The 22,478-nt window shown below is 41.7% G+C and overlaps 1 protein-coding gene across 1 annotated transcript; it reads right to left on the bottom strand.

Moving 5' to 3' along the window:
• Nucleotides 1-3,983: 3,983 nt before the first annotated feature.
• Nucleotides 3,984-10,071, bottom strand: tent5bb (terminal nucleotidyltransferase 5Bb). Its single transcript, XM_076075303.1, has 2 exons — nucleotides 9,916-10,071; nucleotides 3,984-5,006 (listed from the first exon to the last, which is right to left on the bottom strand). The coding sequence occupies exons 1-2, from the start codon at nucleotides 10,069-10,071 to the stop codon at nucleotides 3,984-3,986; spliced, it is 1,179 nt and encodes a 392-aa protein (XP_075931418.1).
• Between the last annotated feature and the right edge of the window lie 12,407 nt (nucleotides 10,072-22,478).

The following is a 22,478-nucleotide window of genomic DNA, read 5'->3' as shown; positions in this document are numbered from 1 at the left end:
TCTTCCAGGTACCACAGACATTTCACATTCTGTTCTAGTATTATACGGTAGAATGGACCATACACCTAAAAATAACTCTTAATATGCTTTTCCTAAATGGGATTTTGATATTTCCTGAGGAATAGAAGGTACTAATATAAAACAAACAAGAATGAGAATGTATACCTCTGACAGCTAACGTGATGATATAGACCTATATACTAAATAAATAAAGACTTGTTTCATTAAGATGTTCTTGTCGTAAAAGGAACAGGAACCACAGGTGTCGCCAAATCAACCAGAATTAAATATGTAGGATTATAACTAGACATTTTGTCCATGTTGGCTTAAAAACAGGTACATTCTTGATGTTTTAAACATCACAGAGAGAAGAGATTTAACTCGCTGATGAAGCCCATGTGATCGATTGAAAGCTCTGTAGCTGCTGCTTAAAGGATCTTGTGGCGAGAAACTAATCTTAGCTGCTTTTTCCAAGGTCAAGAATAAACAGTCAACCTCAGATTTTGACTACTTACAATCTACATATGCTAAACATATTTGTGTAGGAATTCAATTTTATACTTTCACGTAAATGTCGTGAATTTTCACTCTGAAATTCCCCAATAAATGTGTTTTTTCACTCATTTTGTGGCAAGAAAAGTCCAAGGTGGATGCATAGTTTTTATTGCCCACTGTATGGCACAGGCAGCCCCATTGCATTTCAGGACAACAAATAACATCACCATGGTGCAGTCGCTCTGAATATCCTTACATTCTACAAATAGAAATCCCGTGAGTTCCTGGGAATCGCTCGCTAACGACATGATGATGGATGGAGCAATGCCACCCAGTCCAGTAAAACAGCTTTATGAGAAAAACTTTAGCACCGCTTCCTTCATTCTTCAGCTGTAAAGACTGAAATAAGTATCAATCTGATTCAATCGTTCTTGAATAAAATAATTTTATTTGTTTTCATTTGCAGATTTTTGTACATGTGGTACTTTTATGGAACTTAATTTGGATGGTGGCATCTGAAACTGGGAAAGCATAGTCCTCACCACTTTCTTTGATATATGTCTTTTGATTTGATTTGCTTCTCCTAAACTCCACCTCCCATGACAAATATTCCTTTAACATCCTCCTTTAAACATGCTCTTTGAAGTTCACTGCGTTCATCTTTGTTTGAGGAGATCCAGCCACCCATGTAGCATCTCATCTGAGGACAATGTTGTGTTTTTCTACAACCTCCCCAGGCAGCCAATATATCCGGATAGGGAGCTGAGAGCTGACAAAGGTGAAAAGTATATTACGCTGGAGACCACTCTAGGCTCCAAGCTCATACTGACTCTTCCCATAATCCCCCCAGGTGGTATCTGTCACAGCTAAAGAAGACATTTTCAAAATCTAATCAGCCGACGTCCAAACCTACCGTATCCCTGAACAACATGCTCTCTGCGATCGTCAGACAGAGATTACTCTTCACAGCAGACTGACATAGCGAGGAGGGAAAAAAGTGATTACGGGACCTTTTGAGTTCTAACGTCTGTGGAGGAGTTGAACCCAGAAGGGCCCACCCACGTAGACTGCAGCAGGAGGGGGTGAGAAGGCCAAGCTGCTAAGAGCTGGTGAAACTGTATGAACCACAGTGTCAGATTTATCTGTGTTGTTTGCCCCGAAAAAACAAAACTGGGGCAACCTTGCCTTTAGTCTAAGGTGCATGACTTAGAAAACCCCCCAGCTACTCTTGGGGGAACTGTGTTGGTGCTGAAAAAAATAAATCTCTATGGGATAAAAGCTACATCAAGGCATTTTCTTCACACCCTCAAGAATTCAATACCATAGAATGTTTCCACAAAATTAATTAAATTGTTATATTTAAAGTTAAATCAAGAGTAGGAGCCACACTCGTCTCTCAGCAAGGATGTACTCAGGCACCGAAGCAATAGAGCTTAATGCTAATGCTAGCATGCTGACAATGTCAATGTTAAAATGGTTTAATCTTTACCATTTTCACAGTCTTAGTTTAGACATGTTTCCATGCTAATATTAGCTTATTAGTACTAAAGACAAATTGTTGTTGACAAAGTGTCAGCCAGGGCTGGTGTGAATGTTGGCAGTTTTGCACGTTTTGGTCTTAAACCAAAATTCACATATTAATGATACTCATAAGTTCTTACAATTAATTCTTAGGGGGGCCTAAATGTATCAAATAGTTACAATTAATTGTCTAGGAGTCATGAATATCTGTGCAACATTGTCTGCTAATCCATGATGTAGATTTTGGGATATTTTACTGAACAAGTTAACTTTTTTTAGATGAGAAGTCAGCGGATCACCGAGTCATCCCCTCCTAACCTTCAACACATTTACAACTTGATGTAGTTTGTTAATTAATGTTACACAGAGATGTTCACGGGCTCTCTGCTCGACTCTTGAGGTCTGGCCACCACGTGCAAAAATCACCGGGTTGTTAAAGATACGACAAGCTCTATCTCAGTTGAGACTTTAATGCGTGTTCCCTCCGGGGGTGTCTTGTGTTTTCTCAAGTGTTTCTGTAGCATTTTTGAAGACAAGTCTGACAGCTAACCCAGGGAGGGTTATTTCCCTCAGACGGACGCTTTCCTTCCAAATGAATTTTTATAAAGAAATAAGTGAGCGCTACAGCAATGAGCATGTTCTAAAATTGAAAGAAACAATATTAAGCAGGTGTGTCCCAGCGCCATTTCATGCTCTATTAAATCACGAGAAGTCGTCCACCATGCAAAAGTAATTAGCATGAAATGTCGAAGGAGAAATGTTTGGTCCAAGGAAGGATGAAATACTGATCGGTTTTGAGCATCCAGGAAGTGAAGTGCTGGAATGCATGATTACATTTGCTGAAAAGCCAGCGGCCCCATTTCACCACCTGGTCCTCAGCTGCCCCCTCAGAGCTTAACCCGTCCAAGACAAGCAACAGCAATCTCCCCGTTCTCAATGAGGCCAAGGAAACCCCTTGTCAGATGCACAAGTGAAAGGAAATGGCTAATGTATATGCTGAGGCTCAGAGGAATCAGTTTCTGGGGGGGGCAGAGTTTGAACAAGTAAGTGTTTGTGTCAGGCCAGTCAGTGTCTGGCTGATGGAACACAAACAACACACTGAGGAGTGTGTGTGTGTGATCAAGACAGATAGACTGAGGGAGATCTTTAGAGGCACAGTTACTGAGACACAGAATGGAGAGAGAGTATTCATGACGCAAATCCCCAGACTAATTTGAGTCAACTGGAGCATATTAGTTTGTCCGTATCTTACCTCCATGATTTTTATTTTTTAATGTAAAGAAAGACCAATGTACCATATGATTAAATTTTTTTAATAATATTCTTTTAATGATTTAAAAACAAATACCCTGACCCTGGATATAAAAATGTAAAGTAACCTGGATAAAACAAAAAAAAGTTTCCAAAACAATTATTACAGAGCAAATGCTATAAAGACAGTTGGTCAGTTTCAGGCACTTGGGACCACATAGTCTTTGTTTGTTATGCTACACAAGAAAGTTTTTCTTTGGTCCTTTTCCCCTCCCAAACAGGTCAGTTGAAACCACAGACAGAACAAAAAACTGGTTCCGCACAAAGTATTTACAATTCATTAAAGACCCAATGCAAGCCTCCATCAGACAAGAAACAGACCTGGCAAAGGTCCTCCGTCACATATCAACCCTTCATATTTTTCCCATACATGTCCACATTAGTTATGAAACGACAACAGAATAAAAAGTCATAATTATAATGGCTCAAATTAGATTTGTCTTTACAGCAGTATTAATCAATATAACTTAGTGGAACGGTTTTGATATAAGATTTGGCAAAAAAAAGACAGATTAATTCCTTTTTGTTCACGATGGGCCCCAAACCAAAAAAAGCCACATTGCTACAGAAGCACAGAGCGCTCGTATGAATGCTCAGCTTACAAAAAACGTAAAGTCAAATCAGAAAGCTCTCCTCACATCCCTAAAAGTCATTGCTCAACTGCAAGGCAGCCACGTTTGATAAGAGTTCCATGCAGCCATGTGTGACTGAACTCGTGCCACGTAATAATTGCTGAAGTTGACGTCTCTGACGTATGGAGCGGGCTGGTAGTAGCAGGTGATGTTGGATAGAGCAGGGATAGCGTTCTGTTCGGCCATTACGCGCAGCGCCAGGGCGGAAATAAGTGCCAGCGTTTGTCTGCGCTCGTGTCCCATCAGGCACACGGTGCTTTCGTCCACCACTCTCCTCAGCGTCACCAGGCACTCGTAGCGCTTGTGCTCCATGCCCGCGAAGTGGTTCTGCAGATACGCCTCCAGTTTCCTCTGCTGCACGTTTATGTCGGGGAAGTCGATGAAGAAGCGCGAGCACATGTAGCGCTGCATCTGTTTCATCTGAGTCTCGGAGGATGGCCGGAAGCCGCGTGCCAGCAGGTGGCAGTACTTGAGCAGCCCGCCGCCGCGGATCTCTTCCGGGTTGCGGGTGGCAATAGTCCTGGAGCGAAGGTGACCCAGAGCTTCCTCGAAGTCTCCGTACTTGCTCTCCCCCTGCACCGTAGGGTGGAAGGTCTCGGACATAGCCGTCTCCGAGCAGCGGTCGAAGAGCAGCAGCGAGTCCAGAGTGATCTGGAAGGAGTCAACACTGAACTCAAACTGCCTTCTCAGGGAGTCCACAAACTTCAGTTCCACGTTCTTGCCGGTGTTGTTGGACAGCGAGATGAGGCTCCAACGGTCCGTCTCTTTGCAAACTTTCACCAGTTTCTGCACGTACGCTTCCTTCAGGGCAACGGCGGTGATTCGATCCCTGCACACCCCTTCAGGCAAGAAGTCCACCAGGCAGTCCAGAACCACGTCCATCACCACCCGGAAGGTTGTGTCATCAGTCAGACTCAGGCCAAAGATCAGGTCCAGGTCTTTGTAGCCAAGGCCATTGTCCTGGTGAAGCACGTGGCTGGCCGCTGAGCCGTTCAGCTTGACATCAGATACCACCACGCCCCGCTCCTCCAGTCGAGCCCTGACCACCTGAAAGGTACACAGACGGGGAGGAAAAACTGAATGATGGGTATCCACAAAAAGGAAACAACCAGAAGAGGGTGACAGAGTAAATACAAGGATGAACATGCAAAAAGTGAGCTGCTTTCTCCTTGCTGCTTAAAATGAAAAAAAAATCTCAAGTGCTGTAATTTCAATGCAATGAAGCATGAAGGACATCTTCCTGGATATCTAATTCATTCAATGTGATGGCAGAACAAAGGAAGGAAAACAAGTTTGGTATGAATAAAGAACAATAAAATATATAATTTTTCATATATTTACAAATGTGCGCATGTTTATGTAGATACTTAGTTACGCATGTCTCGACTTTTTAAATTTAGAAGCAAAATGTGTTAATAGAAAATCAGTTTGCTGTGAAAACGCTGCAGGATTTCAGCATTTTTTGGAACATGTCATTGCAGGTGAATGCAGAAGCTACTTGCAGAGTCGGAGAAAGCCCGTGGCAGATTCCTAAAGCAGGCCGGCTTTCAGTATCTTGCTAAAGAACACTTTGACAACAAATTGCCAGATTAGAGGCCGTCATCCTCCGCTCAAAGATCAGTGTCACTAACCAAAGACCATCCTGTTGCGTAAGGGACACAATACCCTGCACAACGCTCTAATCAACCGCATACCCGATTTAGAAAACTCCTCTCTTCATATCTGAAGTAGAAGCAACATCAATACAACAGAGATAAGCTGTGTGAAATCACAAGTCAATGCTTGTCTGCTGTAAGAGACATAAACAAAGCTGTGAACTTTTAAACTTGGGCCCTGTGACCACATTGAGAGAACGGGATCCCTTTGCTGTCACATTAACACTCTTTGGCGAAGGTTTATCTGGCTATTGGAGCACACGCACTGCTGCGATGCTTGGGAAAACGTCTGAGCTACAGACAGCCTGAGATGTTTATGCTTCCTGGCTGCATCATTTAATGGCACTAAGAGGATAAAAACACCGAAACAAGGCCAAATCTGAAGAAATCCAAAGCACAGCTGTCTTTTAGAAGACTCTTGTGGAGCCGTAGGGATCTGCTGTTGCCCTACCAGCTATCAATCTAGGCAGGCTAACAGCAAGCTAACACTAAGTAAAGACACAATATGATTTCGCAATCCGATGAGAAAAGGTTAGATGCTTCTGTAAAGCTAAATTGCACAGGGTTTCACAGGGCACAGATAAGTGGATTCCTTTATGCAGCGAGGGAAACCCACGGCAGTATTTGCTCTGACCTCACACTTAAAACACTTGGTCCGAGTTAACAACATGATCTGCCTGTCCGGGGATCACGCGGGGGCGCACGAGGAAGCACACCCGCCATCCCCGCTCTTCAGCACTCATAAAACAGGCTAGCGCATTTCCCAAATGACGCACCAGCACCTGGTGAGCCGAGCGAGGGGAGACACTTCCTCCGACGTTTCGAGCAGAAAAGCCAGACCAGACAGGCTGGTGTTGACAACGCCTTGGAGACACATAGCAGGCCCTCCACCCTCCTTCCCCAGACCGGTCTCAATAGTTTCCTTTAAGTGTTTCATTTAAGCTGCGGCCTGAATGTGTTTTTTTTTATGTCAGGTTGAAATGACCCAGTCATTTGCCAGCCCATAGTCCCCTGGACACCAATGAGAGCTCTGGGCAGTGAGTCAGATGATCCCTCTGCAAAGGATATGGCGACAGCAAATGAGGAGTTACGAGTCCCTGACCTCCCGTCTTCACTCCAAAACTACCCCAGCCAATGAGTAGCACGGTAGCTTTGCAGGCAGCTGGGGATGATGATGGTTTTTCCTCTGATTTAAAAAGAGTCCTTCAATTTCCTATGCATTCCACCTGTATGCTCAGATCAGGTTGACTGAAACGTGATGCTGTTACTCCTCGTTGAGATGGATGTTTGAAGGATGTGCTTCAAGGGTTCACAAACATTTTTAATGTATTTGAGTTGTTGGCTGGCTCAAAGAACCTAGTACAGCTATGTAAAATAAAACGGGTGGGATTGAAAGCTATGGTAAGAAGAGCCGTCCTTATAGATCGTGTAACTGTGATAGCATTTTAGGATTTGAAAGAAAAATCCAGCTATTCTCCATAGGTGAAACTGCAACCAGCTCAAGGGCTGCCTAAATTAAGTAACTCAGACTGTATCATACATTATAAATACCCATTGGGTATAGGTTTAATAAGTTCATTCCAGGTTGCTCAAGTCGCAAAACCCCTGGGGGAAAAAACAAAAGTGATCGGTGTCCTTAACGGTAGCTGCCACCGTCGGCACACAGTAAGTGATGGAAAGCTTCATTTTGAAGTAAAAAATAACTATGCTATCGGATGCAAAATTATTAATTGAAAGCCAGAAATTGAAAGCAAACTGCCAAATAAAAACCATTACAGAACGGTCTAAACTGAGTGTTACCTCAGGGAGCATGTGGTGTCTTCATGTTGCTCATTCTCAACAATAGCCTAGTGAGGAGTTGGTTTACATTCTGGCGAGGGCCACAGTGGAGTCAGGCGACCGGTCTTCACTTACCACAGTGATACATTGTCAAGCCTGACCCGCAAGCCCAGTGTTATTACAGGCACTAATCCACCACTCACAATCGGCTTCAAATCCAGGCCGCTCTCTCTACCATCCGGGAAAGTGATGTACTGCTTCCAGTAGTTAAAACCATTCAGTTTAAATATGATGACCCGCGGAGCTGGAATAAGAGACAAGCCACTTGGTGGCCAACAGAAACACATTGGCCTCCATAGCTCCACCCCCACACATAAACCCACTCAACAAATGATGTAACGTATGACACACACACACACACACACATCAGATATCTGTGTTTTTCATCATGTGGTATGACGCTACCGGGTACATACGGTCTCTGTAGATTTAGCCTGCTGAGGGAACATAGTGCAAAATATTCTGACTCTGGTTTTGACGACTGTGGACATGAAATGGAGAGCACAGAGGTGTCAGTAACAGTGAAAGTCTTGCTGCACTGCTCCCAAGGCTCACTCACAACCAGACCACAAACAGATGTTATTTGAATGTGGCCTTCAGACAAACCCGCCATTGAGAGGGGCTCCTCTGACTCGTCGGGGAGTGCGATCGCTCGGTCACCTTACCCAGTGTGTGACGACACGAGCCGTCTCAGGTAGACAGCTCTGTCTGGTGCGTAGGCTAAAAATAAATGACAATTAAAAAAGAAGAAAAAAAAAAAGGAGCAGACTGGCGGTTTTGCATGTTTTAGCCCATTTGCCATGAATCACGCATGCCTCACATTACTGTCAACCAGTTTCCAAAACATATCATAGTGGTTTAGATCACTGAGCGTGTTTTTCCTTCCTTCCAGGCAGCCATTGGTTTCCCTTCATGGCCATATGGTAGAAAAATCAACTTGCAGCGACTTGAAACCCCGCTTGACAAATTCCATGACAGCGAACATGGCGTCCGCTATTATGTTTGTCAAAAATAATGGAATCATTGCATGGTGATGCAGTGTGCAGGCTTTTCAAACCACTTTATACTTACAGGGTGCACTGTGCCAACGGAATTCATATATTATTTGTAATAAAGTCATACTGTTTGATGAAGTCAACTTCAAGAGATACCGCTCTTCATATGTTCCAGTCGGCATCGGCACCAGACACATTCTGGAGACGCAGAGATGGTTTTAATCTGCGGCAGATGTCTCCATTGTAAAACTGACAAAGCACAATCTCTCTCGTAGGACCTCTAAATTTGAATGGTTGAAATGTGGCCTCTTTTGTTTTCATAAGACGTTTTTGCATTTCAAACACAAACTTGTTCTGTTGACCTATGACTCACCAAAGGATCTTTTTTTTGTATAAGGCAATGCCAAATCCAACATGCAAAAATGTTAGCAAGCTCCAGGCTTGTGTAATGAAGGAGATACAATAGTGGGGATGTTCAGTGTAGATGATCGATGCCTCCTTGATTACCCCTGAAATGTTTATGTGTGAGGGTCTCTTTGTTTCCCCCACAGGATCACCACAGAAAATATGACTCACTCAAGTGAAATATGAACCTGGACGTACATGCAAAGACATTTGATTGATGTCCAGGGAAATTGCAACCTAGGCATTCCCCCATCCAGTACATTTTGTTCCTACTAAATAAACAGCAGCTCAGTCATTATCTGTTGCTCATTTTCACAAGAGAAAATCCAGTGAGCTAGTGGAACACTGCAGTCATGGTGTTAGATCATCTAGACTTTTATGACTGCGTTAAATGTGCGAGTGATCAAATGTCTGCTTAAGTGTAATCAGCTCAGCCACAGATCCTTACCGCTGCACAAGTGTGTGAAAGCAGTGGCAATGTACAGTACGAGTCAAGCAAGGGTGATTTTGTGGTGTTACAGTTACATTTTTTTCTAGAAGTCCAGCGAAAACCCTCTTCAGACTCACAGGACATATAATCGGTGTCAGCTGATTTTAATGTTGATAATGATGTGAAACACACTCAATGCTATTTTATCCAACTTCACAATATGGAAATATGTCAGTGTGTATTTATCATTCTGGGGAGGTGGGGGTGTGAATTTCTTCAACATGGTCAGCTCCCTTACTGTTAAAAACTATTTTTTCCCCTTCGGTTTACTTTGACAATTTTTTTATTGAAATGACACAAGTGATTTGCAGACACAACTGTGTCATTATACTGAATCCATAGACCGCTTTTACTAAATGGCTCTCTCCCAGGGAAGAAGTCCCAATGAAAGAAGTTATGCATGACGTCTGCCCTGTGGGGCTGATTTATTTGGTACTCAAACCACAGTAAAAGCAAAAAAGCAAAAACTAAAAACTAAGGTTTTTATTCCCCTACTTCACCACGAGACTTAATTTGAGCTCTCTTTTATAGTTGTAACACCATATTAAAAGTTGGATGGACCGTGGTCTCACCTGGACGATCTGCCGGGGCTGCACGGACAGCGTGGGGAAGTTTCCGCGGCCGTGGATCGGGACGCTCTCCCCCAGGATGGAGTCCAAACGCTGCACCTGATCCCAAGACAGCACGCTGGTCCGCCGACTCTGCGCCGACGCATCACCGGAGGACATGACGACCGGACTGAACGGGATGTTCGCGGAGTGTGTAGGGCTAGAATGTGACATGCTGCACCGCGCAATCCCTCAGAAGAGCCGGTGATAGTTGGGATAACTGTGGAAAACGCAGACAGCGGGTCGCTATGTCTCCTCTTCGGGGTTTCACAAACCTCCCAAATGCAGTAAAGTGATGGGAAAGTTTTGCTGAATACCGGACATCTCCAAAACAGAAACTTGCAGTCTCTCTCTCTCTCTCTCTCTCTCTCTCTCTCTCTCTCTCTGCCTCTCTGTCTGCACTGACTCTCTCCTCAGCGCTGCACTCACACCGGCCTATTTAGCGAGCTGGGATTAACAGGAGCCTCCCTATTGGCTGCACAGAGATGTATGAACGCCTCAACATACAGAAGACTACAATCAGCGCACACGCACCCACGCGCACATGCACGCGTTCACACACGCACACGCTTGTGTTCCATGCGTCAGATGAGAGGTCCAAGGAGTGTAAGAAATATGGTAATTACTAATTGAGTGACGCAGTTGTCTAGGTTGCATGACCTGTTCTAGCTGTGTTTTGAGTATGTTGTCAGAAAGTATGTTTGAAAATACATTTATTTAGGCTAATCCACGTATACTATCAGCAGAAAAGAATTGTTAACAAATTAAAAGCCCTCTGGAAAAGGCATTAGTAATTTATGGGAATATGTATATATTATATATACCCACTGTCATCATTAAATACCAGGAATTTTTTTGTAACATAAATATGTGATTTTAACTCACAACCTCGGTTAAGGTGCTTCTTTCGGATTTTTTGAGTGTGGCTCAATCAGATTGCCTCAAATTTTGCTAAATTATGTTTGTTGCATGAGAATATTGCCATTAAAGCACTGATAAGCGCTCAGGCAAAAAAAAAAAACAAGCACAAATTCAGAAATCTCTATGACCTATATAACCAAAACTCAGTCGGTTCAGCAAGTCCATTTACATTCGTGCAACAAGGCCCTCTAGCAGTCAGGAGGCAGGTGACATATAGTCACAAAGGTCATGTAGGGAGGAGGTCAAAGCAGATAATTGGGTTAAAAATACAACAACAACATAGCGACGAGTTTTGTCATCATGACGATGGAGGTGCTCTAACCATAACAAAGTACTTATTTGAACCCAAAGCCTTGTCTTTCCCTACACCTATAAAGCCCTTTAGTCACATTATGAAAGGAATTTCTTTTTCAACAGTGTAACATGATGATTTTGGTAGACGGAGACCGTTGTCTCCTGCTGTTTGTTGACCATTGGCATGCTGATGTCGTTCTACGTGGCATGGACAAATTACGTATTTTGCCGTGTAAGTTTGAGGACTTGAAATTGTTTGATGGATGAAGTGACGATCTGAAAATGTGACCTGCTGGTCAAATTGGACGGTGGTCCGGAGTTCAAGAAAACTCACAAAGATTCAGTTTAAAGGAAACTTGAATGTACGTACAAAACTGTCATGGAAATCCATCCAGCAAACCAAAAATGTCAGCCTAATGTTGGTGATAAACGATAAGTCAGATGCTCACCAAAGTCATTAAGAGTCATTCACTTGGGATCATGAATGTCTGCAATGCCATGGAGCAATGATAGGACTGTGGCTGATGTGTCTGTCATCGGATTTTAAGGTACTGCATATTTCCATCCAACCAACCAGGTTATTATGAGAAAAGAAATCAGATGTTTGTCCACAATCACTTTCATCGACTAAAGCTATATTAGATTACAAAATCACAGGAGAGTTGGAAAGAGTCTTTGAAGGCCTGATTACTTTTAGGGAAGTCCATTTTTACGCTGTCTTGTTGATCTGGAGAGGAAAATGAATGAAAAAATGTGAGACTGAATCATGTGTCAGGTTGATGGTATGATGCCTTGTCATCATGTCTCACTGTTAAATTCAAATAAGCAGAATTTGTGTTTACTAATAGGGAACTGGAGGGTGTGGTACTGAAAAGAAGAGAAACTTGTACGTGTTATGCATGTGTTATGTGCAGAATGTTGTGTGTTCCTCAGCTCTTGCCGATTTCAAAATAATTTTAGTTTTCTATAGCCCCAGGGAGTGAACAAAAAGCTTTTAAGGTGCGCTGACAAATATGTCAGTCTTGATTCACAGTTACAGTTGAGGACTGTGTACATTCACCTAGTTTTTATCCATATGGAAGTTAAATCTTGCCCAAAACTTCGAAAACACTTGTGTTTAAAGTGGCAATCTATAAAAAATGTTGTGATATTCCTTCTTATTTCACATTTCTATTTTAGTGGATGAGTAGATTTTACCACACCCATTTTTTAAAAGTCATACATGTTCTTCCTATTGGTCTACGACAGTCCAAAAAAATGTGATGTCGTCAAGAATAAAGTGTGTAGCTGCTCCATTGACAATGAATTATGAAAGACAGATAGCACCCATGGGGATGTTCTAAGTATATGGGGACATTTTCTGTTTCAGAACTGAGAACACAACAATAGAATAAAGCTTATTTGGGTGTAAAAAAGAAAACAACACAAGTAGTAAGTGGTTCTACTTTATAATAACCAATGGGGCATCCTAGAAACTTATCACAAATACATCACATGTTGGATTACATTTAATATCAAGTAAAAGTATTGCATTTAAACATGAACAAAATCCTGTGTAAAATCAGATAATTGAAAAGGGACACATACACGGGACGGGGTACCCTTTACTTGGAATTCACACGACACACGATCAGGAGAGATCAAAACGTGCTTTACGAGGTGTAACGGCAGTAAAAACTAACGAATGCTCCGTTAGGGGTAAAGCCATTTTCTCTATGGCATGAAACAACAAACAGGTCTAGTTAGAACTATCGCAGCTCCACTTCAACCCCGGTGTTGAGTAGCTAATGCTGGAGGCTGATGCCTGCTCACCTTGCTAAGCCCTTTGAAGCAGCAGAAGCACTGCTTCTGGTCCATCTCCAGGGGATAAGATGTGGCTTGTGTCGGGACTTCCACCCTGTTACCAAAAATAAATACCTCCTGGGGTTGGATATTGAATCCACCTGTGGGGTTTACATTATTGCAACTCCCCAGCGACCGGCTTTGTGGACTTTCTATCAGATTACAACCCTATTAAAATGGGATTAGTTTTGTAGCGGTACGTGGAGCAATGTAAGCATTATTTTAGTGTTTTCAAAACCCGCTCTCTGTGATTGTTACCATCATCTAATACACAGATGTTTGTCTATGAGTTGTTGGTGTGCGTGAAGATAGTGTGTAAAGTATATGAATTGTAAGATTGTCAAATTTAAATCGAATGATATAACGATTTTACAGAATATTCCTTTGAACCTTTTTGTACGGTAACAGCCATAAATCATAGATCAACAGACAGAATGGATAAGCATATACTAGCTCTGTTAATATCTTGGTTAAAACAGGAAATGGGCAACATCAAATTTGCATTCTGATATAAAACCAGAAGCAGGTGATGAATCAAGTGCCAGAGTGGTTTTGGATGTTCTTGAACTACTAATAATCAACGTGTATCAGCAATTGTTTCCAGCTGGCCACTTTCTTACTCAGTAAACATTGCAAACATGAGTTTTTGGTCTCAATCGCTGGTTTCAATTCATCTTCAATAGAGCATAATGTTCATTTAGTAAATAATGGTCCCATTTAGAGCCAAGCAGACCATAGAGCAGAGGACGTTTTAGGAAGTGGTTACCTTGTGATTGTCAGGTCATTACCGTGACGTTGTCGGGTGCGGTGGTTGACCATTTCGTCTTACAAATTTAACCCTTTAACAGTTTGTTTTTAGTTCATGAAAGGTAATTGTAACATTTTGATCGCCGAACAATGTCTTATTCAGCGTCGGTTGTACTTAGCTCCACCCCCTTGTGTCACTTCTGGTTCCAAAAAAACAAGATGGCGATGGCCAAAATGACGAACTCGAGGCTTCAAATACAAAGTCCACGAACCAATGGGTGACATCAAAGTGTCACAGTGACTACGCTCACGCACACAGTCAATGTTATGAATAAGTCTATGGTAAGTGTGCTGTTGTTTAGTGCAGATATGAAAGAATTTCAGACTCAGCTGCACTCGCTGCTTTTATCTGTGAGAGATTCCAAAACTTTGGTCAGTCCTGGTGATCCAGCCACATGGTTTAATGGTTTAAAGGCCACCAGTAAGACCCCCAGTTCAGCAGCAGAACTGTATTCTCCATAGCTGTCCACTAATGTTTTTCATTAGCTACAACTTGCAGCTCAGGCATATACACAAGCTTACCTGAGCTTTAGACCCCCCCCCCCCCCCAGCTCCTTCTCTCCTCAAGGAGAGAACAAAGGCCTTGTGATCTCATTACATGGCATACTGAAGATTGAGGACAGATGTGAGGCCGTTCATGCTCAGCCCAAAACTCTCTTTTACAGCCACATAAATTCATCAGATCCCATTCGTTTGATGTTAGTCGAGAGCAGTATACATCGCAGGATTGACAAAGTAAAGGTCTTTGAAGTCTTGCAGTGATAATCCAAGTATTTTGAAAGTATATTGGATAAAATCATTGCTACCACACCAAGATTACATCTTCTACAAGTCTGTGCAGAGAAAGAAAGTTGTCTCTGCTCAACAAACTAAGCCTGTTTTAAATCATTCTACCAATTAGGAAATGTTGCAACTAACACTTGTGTGCCATGACACGTAGTACACTTCCTTCAATGCAACTAGAATGCACCCATGTGTGCCATGTGTGCACTAAGTGCAATAAATGTAATCAACTGTGGAAAATTCATTAGCCATGAAAATACAGTTGTGATAAATGTGTTCAATCACAATCTGAGACGAGTGGATGTATTCATATTTGTGATTATACAGTTCCTTGTGTAATCACTACAATACACCTCTGTGTGGTTTAACATATGGAAAGTGACTTAATGGCATAGCAGGGTATTTCAGGGGTGGTCTTCCCTCATTAGGGCTTGGATTTAGTACACTCTCACAAACCCTGTGAGCAGATAATATGGGCAATAGCGCCACACTTTACAGTAACAAAGCCAGCACATAGAAAAAAAACTGTGAAAAATGTAGAATAAAGACCTTGTAGCTGTAGCTTGGGGTACTTCCTAAAGATCCAAGCAAGTGGGGAAAAACGTTATTAATGTGTAATTAATACTAAATTCAATTCACTTTAAGTTAATTAACATTTGCGAACAACACAAGTTCACGAAATCACGAATTCCTGATTTTTTTCCCATTCAGATCAAAAGTTCAGACAAGTAACTCTGGCTAAAGTTTGGGTTAGGTTTGGGCAACGAAAATAACTATATTTATGGCTCGGCCGAAGCTATGTTTATGCTTAGACTTAACTAAAACAAATTTGACTAAGGTTAGGGAGAGGCTTTGGTTATGGTGAAACAACAAAACCTTCAGGTAATAATTAAAACTTGACTCACAATGTGTTCGAGGCAGAAGTCGTGAATTAAAGGCCAATGTATCTACCTCAACCACAAGACCCTACTTTCTGTCCTGCTATTTTAGTGTTGGACTGCTTCCTGTGTTTTCACCCGACTTCTAAACATTGTCCTTCGATGAAGGGAAACCGGACTTTCCTCATTTTGTGTGAGAATGAATTGTGATTTTTTTGTAATTTTTCAGAAATTCTAATTTCGAAGTTCTTCATACTTTACTTTCCCACTCAGCTTGGCAGCGGTATGGCAACTTTGTGTTTTTCAAGCCACTATCTCCTAATAGTACTGTGAACTTTGTGTCTCGCAGTTGCTTTATTTTGACTTAAATGGAGTCAAAAATGGATAACCAGTGGAGAGCCCTTTGATCATATTGTCCCACTGGATTGTTTTTACTCGCACAACACGGCTCATCGACAGAACTGGGGCGACTGTGGCTAAGTGGATAGCAGGACTGTCTTTCAATCAGAGGGTCGGCGGTTCAATCCCCGGCTCCGGCTCTGCTAGTCACGTGTCCTTGAGCAAGACACTTAACCCCAAAATTGCTCCTGTGGTTGTGCCTACGGTGTAGAAATGTGATAGACTCTGAATTGTAAGTCGCTTTGGATAAAAATGACTGTAATGTAACTGCAGTCCTTCACTCTATTTCAGGCGTCTTATTTACTGGTTCTCCTGCTGCAATGCAACAAGCTCAGCCATTGACATGACATTTTGTTATTTACCCTATGTATTCTTCCTAAGTTGTAATGACAGTGATACTCTTCAGTGATTGAATGAACTGTTATAAAGTGTGCATAATTATAAGTGTGTGAAAATACCCTCCGGAAAAGGTGACAGAAAGGAGAACAAAAATACATTTTATCATCATGTCATCATTTGACCACCTTTAGGTACTAACCTGAGGAAATAGGCTTTTCCATAGTATCTTGACGCTGAAGGTTGCGCGTGGTTAAAGTTGGAACACTTAATATTGTGAAACGGCGACGATGAGGTTTAGGCACAAAACCACTGATTGCACAGACAAATAGTAATAGTAATGCTTTATTCTACCTGTGAATTATTTCCAGATTCAAATATTGAAGGCTGTTTGTTTTTTTGTAGTTCCAGGAAAACTGCAAGCAATCTTTCACATCTCGCCTGTAAAGAAAAATCAATTAATTTGCTGAACAAGTCAAGCAGCTGCATGTGATTTCTCACCCCCGCTTCATTCAGCAGGGTTTCACGCTGGCGGACCCCACACAGCGTTGGAGGCTGAACAGTTGGTGGTGAGGACGCTGAGACAATGCCAGCCCACACTGCAAAACAACCCACAGTTTATACTAATTGTACCACAAAAAACCTGACACGGTGATTCTGTCATCGTGTATGGGAGGACACGGCCATCTTAATGTGGAATAAAAGGGAAAGCAAGGTTATTGAGTAGCACCTGTATCTGAAACTCAAATTGAGAAAGCACCTTATTTCCTTTCTCATCTATTCATTAGCAGTCACAGGTTCTTCAACCAATACTCTTTCAACGTATCGGCATACAACGGTTTCTTATGATGTCTTACAAATAGTTATTCCTTTTCGTGCATTCTCCTACGAATGTTCAGGGAGTACTTAAGTACGGAAGTAATGCGACAAATAAATCAACGTTTACTTCTGATTTCTCCTTGGTAAATGTCTGGTGTTTTATGATACACCCACCAACATCTAACCTCCACTCTATGCGCCTTTTGTCGCTCTTAATACTTACGTGGATCACATACAAATGAATGTGGTGGGATATATATATAAGTTACAGTGCATTACTTTTCTTAGGTATAGCCACCCACAGTATATAAGAACAGCCCGAATCTTTCCAGCTCCTCTCCAGTCAACACGTGGCCTCCAGGTGCTCCATCACAATTTCCATCTGCCAGCGGTCAGACAGCCATTATGAAAACAAGACTAAAGACCATTCGGGGCGGGATTGAAATATTCAATATTAAGAACTATGGCCTCAGACTTGAATGCGCTGACTGTGTCCAAATTACCAGGGAAACGATGCAATTGGATTAATTTGTCGTGGCAGACACAGGAATTCCCAGGTTCAACAGAAATACATTTTGATCAAAGTCTGCAGAGATAGAAAAAGTCAGGGTGGGGGATGGGTCAAACACGGGACTTTCACCCAGGAGAACGATTTCTGTGTTCCGTTTGACAGGTGAATGTTGAGTTACTTTAAACTATGTTGGCTACGTAAGTAGTTACATTACAAACGCAGTTTCTTTGAGCCAAAATATTTTCTTTCCTAAACCTAATTTTAACACATTTCGTGCCACCTCCATGTAATGCGCCGTCAAGAGGCCGTGGTCATTTCCCATCCTATGCAATGTATTGCTTTCCAGTGAGCTGTGAGTGTTACTTTTAAGGATTTTTAAGGAATTATAAAGGATCAATGGAATCTGAAAACCCTATATTTTGAGTTTTAAATACTTCCCATCAGCTTGAGAGGTGACTCTCAAACAATTTGCATACAACATGGCAGACCAGATGAATCTGTGTAATTTTACAGTATATCTGTCCGTTTTCTTCTACTTATTGGCGTTTTGGTGGCAGCGGGCTAAGCTCCGACCGCCTGCTACTTATTCCAGATGTTGCTGAGGCCAGATGGGATTTATAACCCTGAAAGTGTGTTCTGGCTCAGCTTGGGGGACTCCTTCCAGATGGATGTGACGGAATAACTGCCTCTACAAGGAGGCATCCAGTTGGCATCCTCATAATCACATTTTTATACCACCTGGATTGGATACTTTCCACACGAAGGAGCAGCGCTCCAAGCTCCCTCCGGATGTCCAGGCTCTTCACCTTCATCCCAAAGGTGAACCTTGGCACCCTGTAATGGAAATTTATTTAATTCACAATCTCATTCTTCTTCGGCGCTCTATTGTTTCTTTGGTTATAAGAGCAGTGTTGCCAGATGGATCGGATTTCTTCCAAGTTGGGCAACGTTTGATTAAGTTGGCGATGCCCTCATTGTGTTATCACCTGTACCTAACAGCTGGGGGGGCGGTGGAGAGTGAGGAGTATGGCATGCAGTCAATGGCAGTATAAACAGGTAATAAAAGGTGTTTTGAGAAGGTGTGAGTTACCGCAACTACAAGATCTTAACTGGCCACCCAAAAACCAATGCAGTTTGCTGCAGAGGAGTGCAAGATCAGCCGATGACAAACACAGAGGTTCACACTCACTCGGTCGCAGATGCAAAGACTCAGTTGAGCTCTCGCTGAAGGCAGTAATGACGACATGATAAAGTTCTGGAACTGTTCCCATTCCTGCCTTTCATTTTGACTTTGACACTGCCTTTTGCAGAAGACCCATACTTCTAAATGAGAGTTAGTCATAGCGTCTGATGAGATATTATCGGGTGCCAAGAAAATGTTTAACCTGAAGCCTAAGGCGCAGACAAAGACCCCAATCATTAAGCAGAGAGGGGGGGGGGGGGGGATCTCCTTGGCAACAGCGCTGTGTTTTCATGACACAGTCATACACAACAGACAAGGAAGGGGAGATCAGCGGTGTTAAGCGGCAGTTCCCCTATAAACTTTTACTTGTTCTTCCGAGGAACTCGTTAAAGATGGCAGACTCTTTTGGCCCGGAGCAATCTAATTTGTTTTAACATTCCTAAGAGCGTATTGCAACAGGGGAGCCCCGCCTGTAAAGATATCATACTGCTAATGTTCAGTGTGCAGTTTGGGAAACCCAGTTTCCAGACTCTTAACTTCTCTACAGTATGTTAATGTCACATTTTAGTCATAGGCTGATTAGACAAACAAAAGTCATAATACATGACTTCATATGAGGTCAATGTCTTTTTAAACTGCAAACATAGGGATACATCATGTAGGCCTAGTGTCTGTTTTAATAATGAGGGATTATAAACAGTATGGTTTACCCTGGAGCCTCTGTAATGATTAAAGCACATTTTAGTGTCACAGGTTCTTGCCAGATTTTAGACGCAGACATTACCAGAGGTCCTTTACAGGTCATTACAACGTGGTTTGTCGAGGACAAACCACATTGATCAACATTGTATATGTCCCAGTATTAGCAGAATGGCTAAATCTTAACTGTTGTCCCTTAACCATATAATTAAACATTAAGTGACCTTTCCATTTAAAGCTGCATTAACAGTTTTTTTAGGCAACATGGGAGTAGCATAACACGCTTTACACAACGTCTGTTATTACTAAATAATGTTAGCATACAGTTGCCTTTGTATATCTGGCAAAGATGCAACAACATTAGCATTTATTTGGAGTCCCTTTTTGGTCTCCACCAACTACTGAGAAAAATATCTGGATCTTCCCTCTTCACCAGCTAGCTGCTAACCGTGTCGTTTTGTCATTTAGTGCTGTTTAAGTAGCGCACAGTGGATTTATCTGAGTATTTGTTTTACTGAGTTTAATGGGGCTGGAAATGAGATTGATGATAGCGGTATGGATGAACCAAAACAGCAACAAGCTAAAAGAGAGTAAAGTCTCCAAAGAGCTGAGGTAATTCTCTGTGGGATCATCATGACAAGAGATACCTTTCACGTTACAAATAGGCCTTGATCCGTGGTTTGTATAAAGATATTAATAAGTGCAGCTTTAAAGCAATGCAGAGAGGTTCCAGTAGCAGTTTGCACCACAGGAAAAGCATTGGTGATACAACAAAGGAAGTTTTAGGGAAGTTTGGAACAAAAGTTGTATAAGGAGACAAAATACAGTATATGCTAACTAACAGCATATTTTCCGTCATTGACTCAATAGGGACACAGTCTGTAGAGTGAAGCTAAAACATGTTCGTGTGAATATGAATAGCAGACAGTCAAGAAAAAACGCATGACAGCCAGGCAGCCTGACACAAAGTAAAGGTATTAGAGCTTGCTGTTCCTCATTCTTTCTTTTGATAGACTTAATATGCAAATTGTAAGGCATTCTTTCTTTTTATTTGTAACTTTTTTTTTTTTTCCAGTTGCGGTTACACTGAACAAAAATGACAACAAAACATCCTTAATGACAGAATAAAAATAAAAACAGGCATTACTTTTTCAACAAACTTCATCTGTGTTGTCCAAAACGTGTCCACACATTAATGTACATTTCGGACGTTTAGGTTGTACGATTATCCACGCAGCAAAGCTTGTTAGGTTTCTTTGCAAAACAAACATCATAGCCTCACAGAGAGGGCAACTATATATACGACAGGATACGGTGCTGCCACGAGGTCAATCATTACACTTTGGATTGTACATTTTTAGTCCATGAAGGTATTATACTTGTAAAACTTTGCGGGAGCCTAAACGGGGGATTTTTAAGTCTGTATTGCAATTCCAATTTAAAGTCTATTGGCTCAGCGGCCAGCAGGAGAAACACTAATGTGCATGTTCAGCGGGCAGCAAGCTGGAAGCTGGAAAACTTCTTGTTATCAATTTTGATATCCAATAACTATAATACATCCATGAGGACAAAAAGACATGCAAACACCATAATCCGAAGGAAAGCTCAATTTAGAAATGAAGTACCTTTCATCCAATGTGTGCTAACTGGACTGAACCCTGCAGAAGATGAGCAGGTATAAACTAGAGACCATTTTAGGATTAGATCACACCAGGATGACACCAAACCAGACCGGCGGCATACTTCCTTCCCCCTACTTTGAGCAGCCTTCCTCGAATCAAACCCATCTACGAACTCGCCGTTTGATCTCAACTACACACCTGTTAAGTTTTGTGAATGCATCTTGCACGGTTGTGATGCTATCGTGTGGGCAAAATCTGTCCACAAGCAGACAGACAGACATATAAACACCCGGCAAAGTACTCAAAACTGCCAAAACTGAGGTAGCTCCCGCTAGGTGTCTCCAAGAGCACCTTTTGTAATAACACCACACACTGTCACAAAGTGAAAACAATATCAACCACACACTGTAGCGAGTAGTTTGTGATGTTTGGGATTTTGTCTTAACACCCTGAATCAGAAACTTTTCTTTTCTCAATGATCAACTTGTACCTTTGCGTGATGGTCTGTTATTGTGTTAATGGTTTTAGTTTTTTTTCACAGGACAGATTTCTGGATTTGTGTTTTTGTCTTCTTACTGGTTTGAAGTGAACACGGTTCTGTTGGACAAAGATGATCTCATGGATTTCCGGGGACCAATCAGGATTGAGCAACACTACTATTAGACGTAGAATCTGATGACATCGATGATCCTTATATTATTGATAATTTTATTATTATTTGTGCGTTTAATTTGCGTTTATTATTATTGTTTTCTTTTTTACTACAGAAACCGGCCCACACAAATACTGAATTATCTGATTTAACACGGAGTAAGCACAATGAGCAAGAGGTAGACAAAGTGAAGCAAAGATATGAGAGAAAAGGCTGCGTGAGAAGGGGAAAGTGCTAAAAAAAATGCCTGTAACTCAATGTGTGCACAGTATTTAAGAAACTGGTTGATTGTGATTATCTGACAGCAGCTCCGTGTTTTTAGGTCATCACTGCCATCTAGTGGTCGACTGCAGAACTTCAGTGGCATAAAAACGAACTGAGGCAAGAATCAAACAAAAGATCTGCACACTATATTACAAGCTCTGCAGTTTTAACTGTGCAATGTTTTGATCTAACAGAGATCTTTGTCAGATATGATCAAATCACCATCATGAAGCAGAGCAAGCAATATATACACACACACATTCAGCAATAAGGTGATTGAGATCTACATGACTGAGAGTTAATCTACTCTCGAATTTGCCCAGAGCCGAGCTGAATGACGCTGTCATCAATATTATAATTAGCAATATTAAACAAGCCTGTATTAAATACAACATAAAAAATGAGTGAAATATATATTATATATATAAAATATATATAAAATCAAATACATTTGGAAAAACAATAATCCTAGAAACTACTGAATAGAAATATACACAGAAAAAGTAGAACAATTTAG

This window comes from Anarhichas minor, unplaced genomic scaffold (assembly GCF_050575085.1).
Source record: "Anarhichas minor isolate MPS153535 unplaced genomic scaffold, ASM5057508v1 ptg000051l, whole genome shotgun sequence".
Classification (NCBI taxonomy): Eukaryota; Metazoa; Chordata; class Actinopteri; order Perciformes; family Anarhichadidae; genus Anarhichas; species Anarhichas minor.
This window is presented reverse-complemented; position numbering and strand designations above follow the sequence as displayed.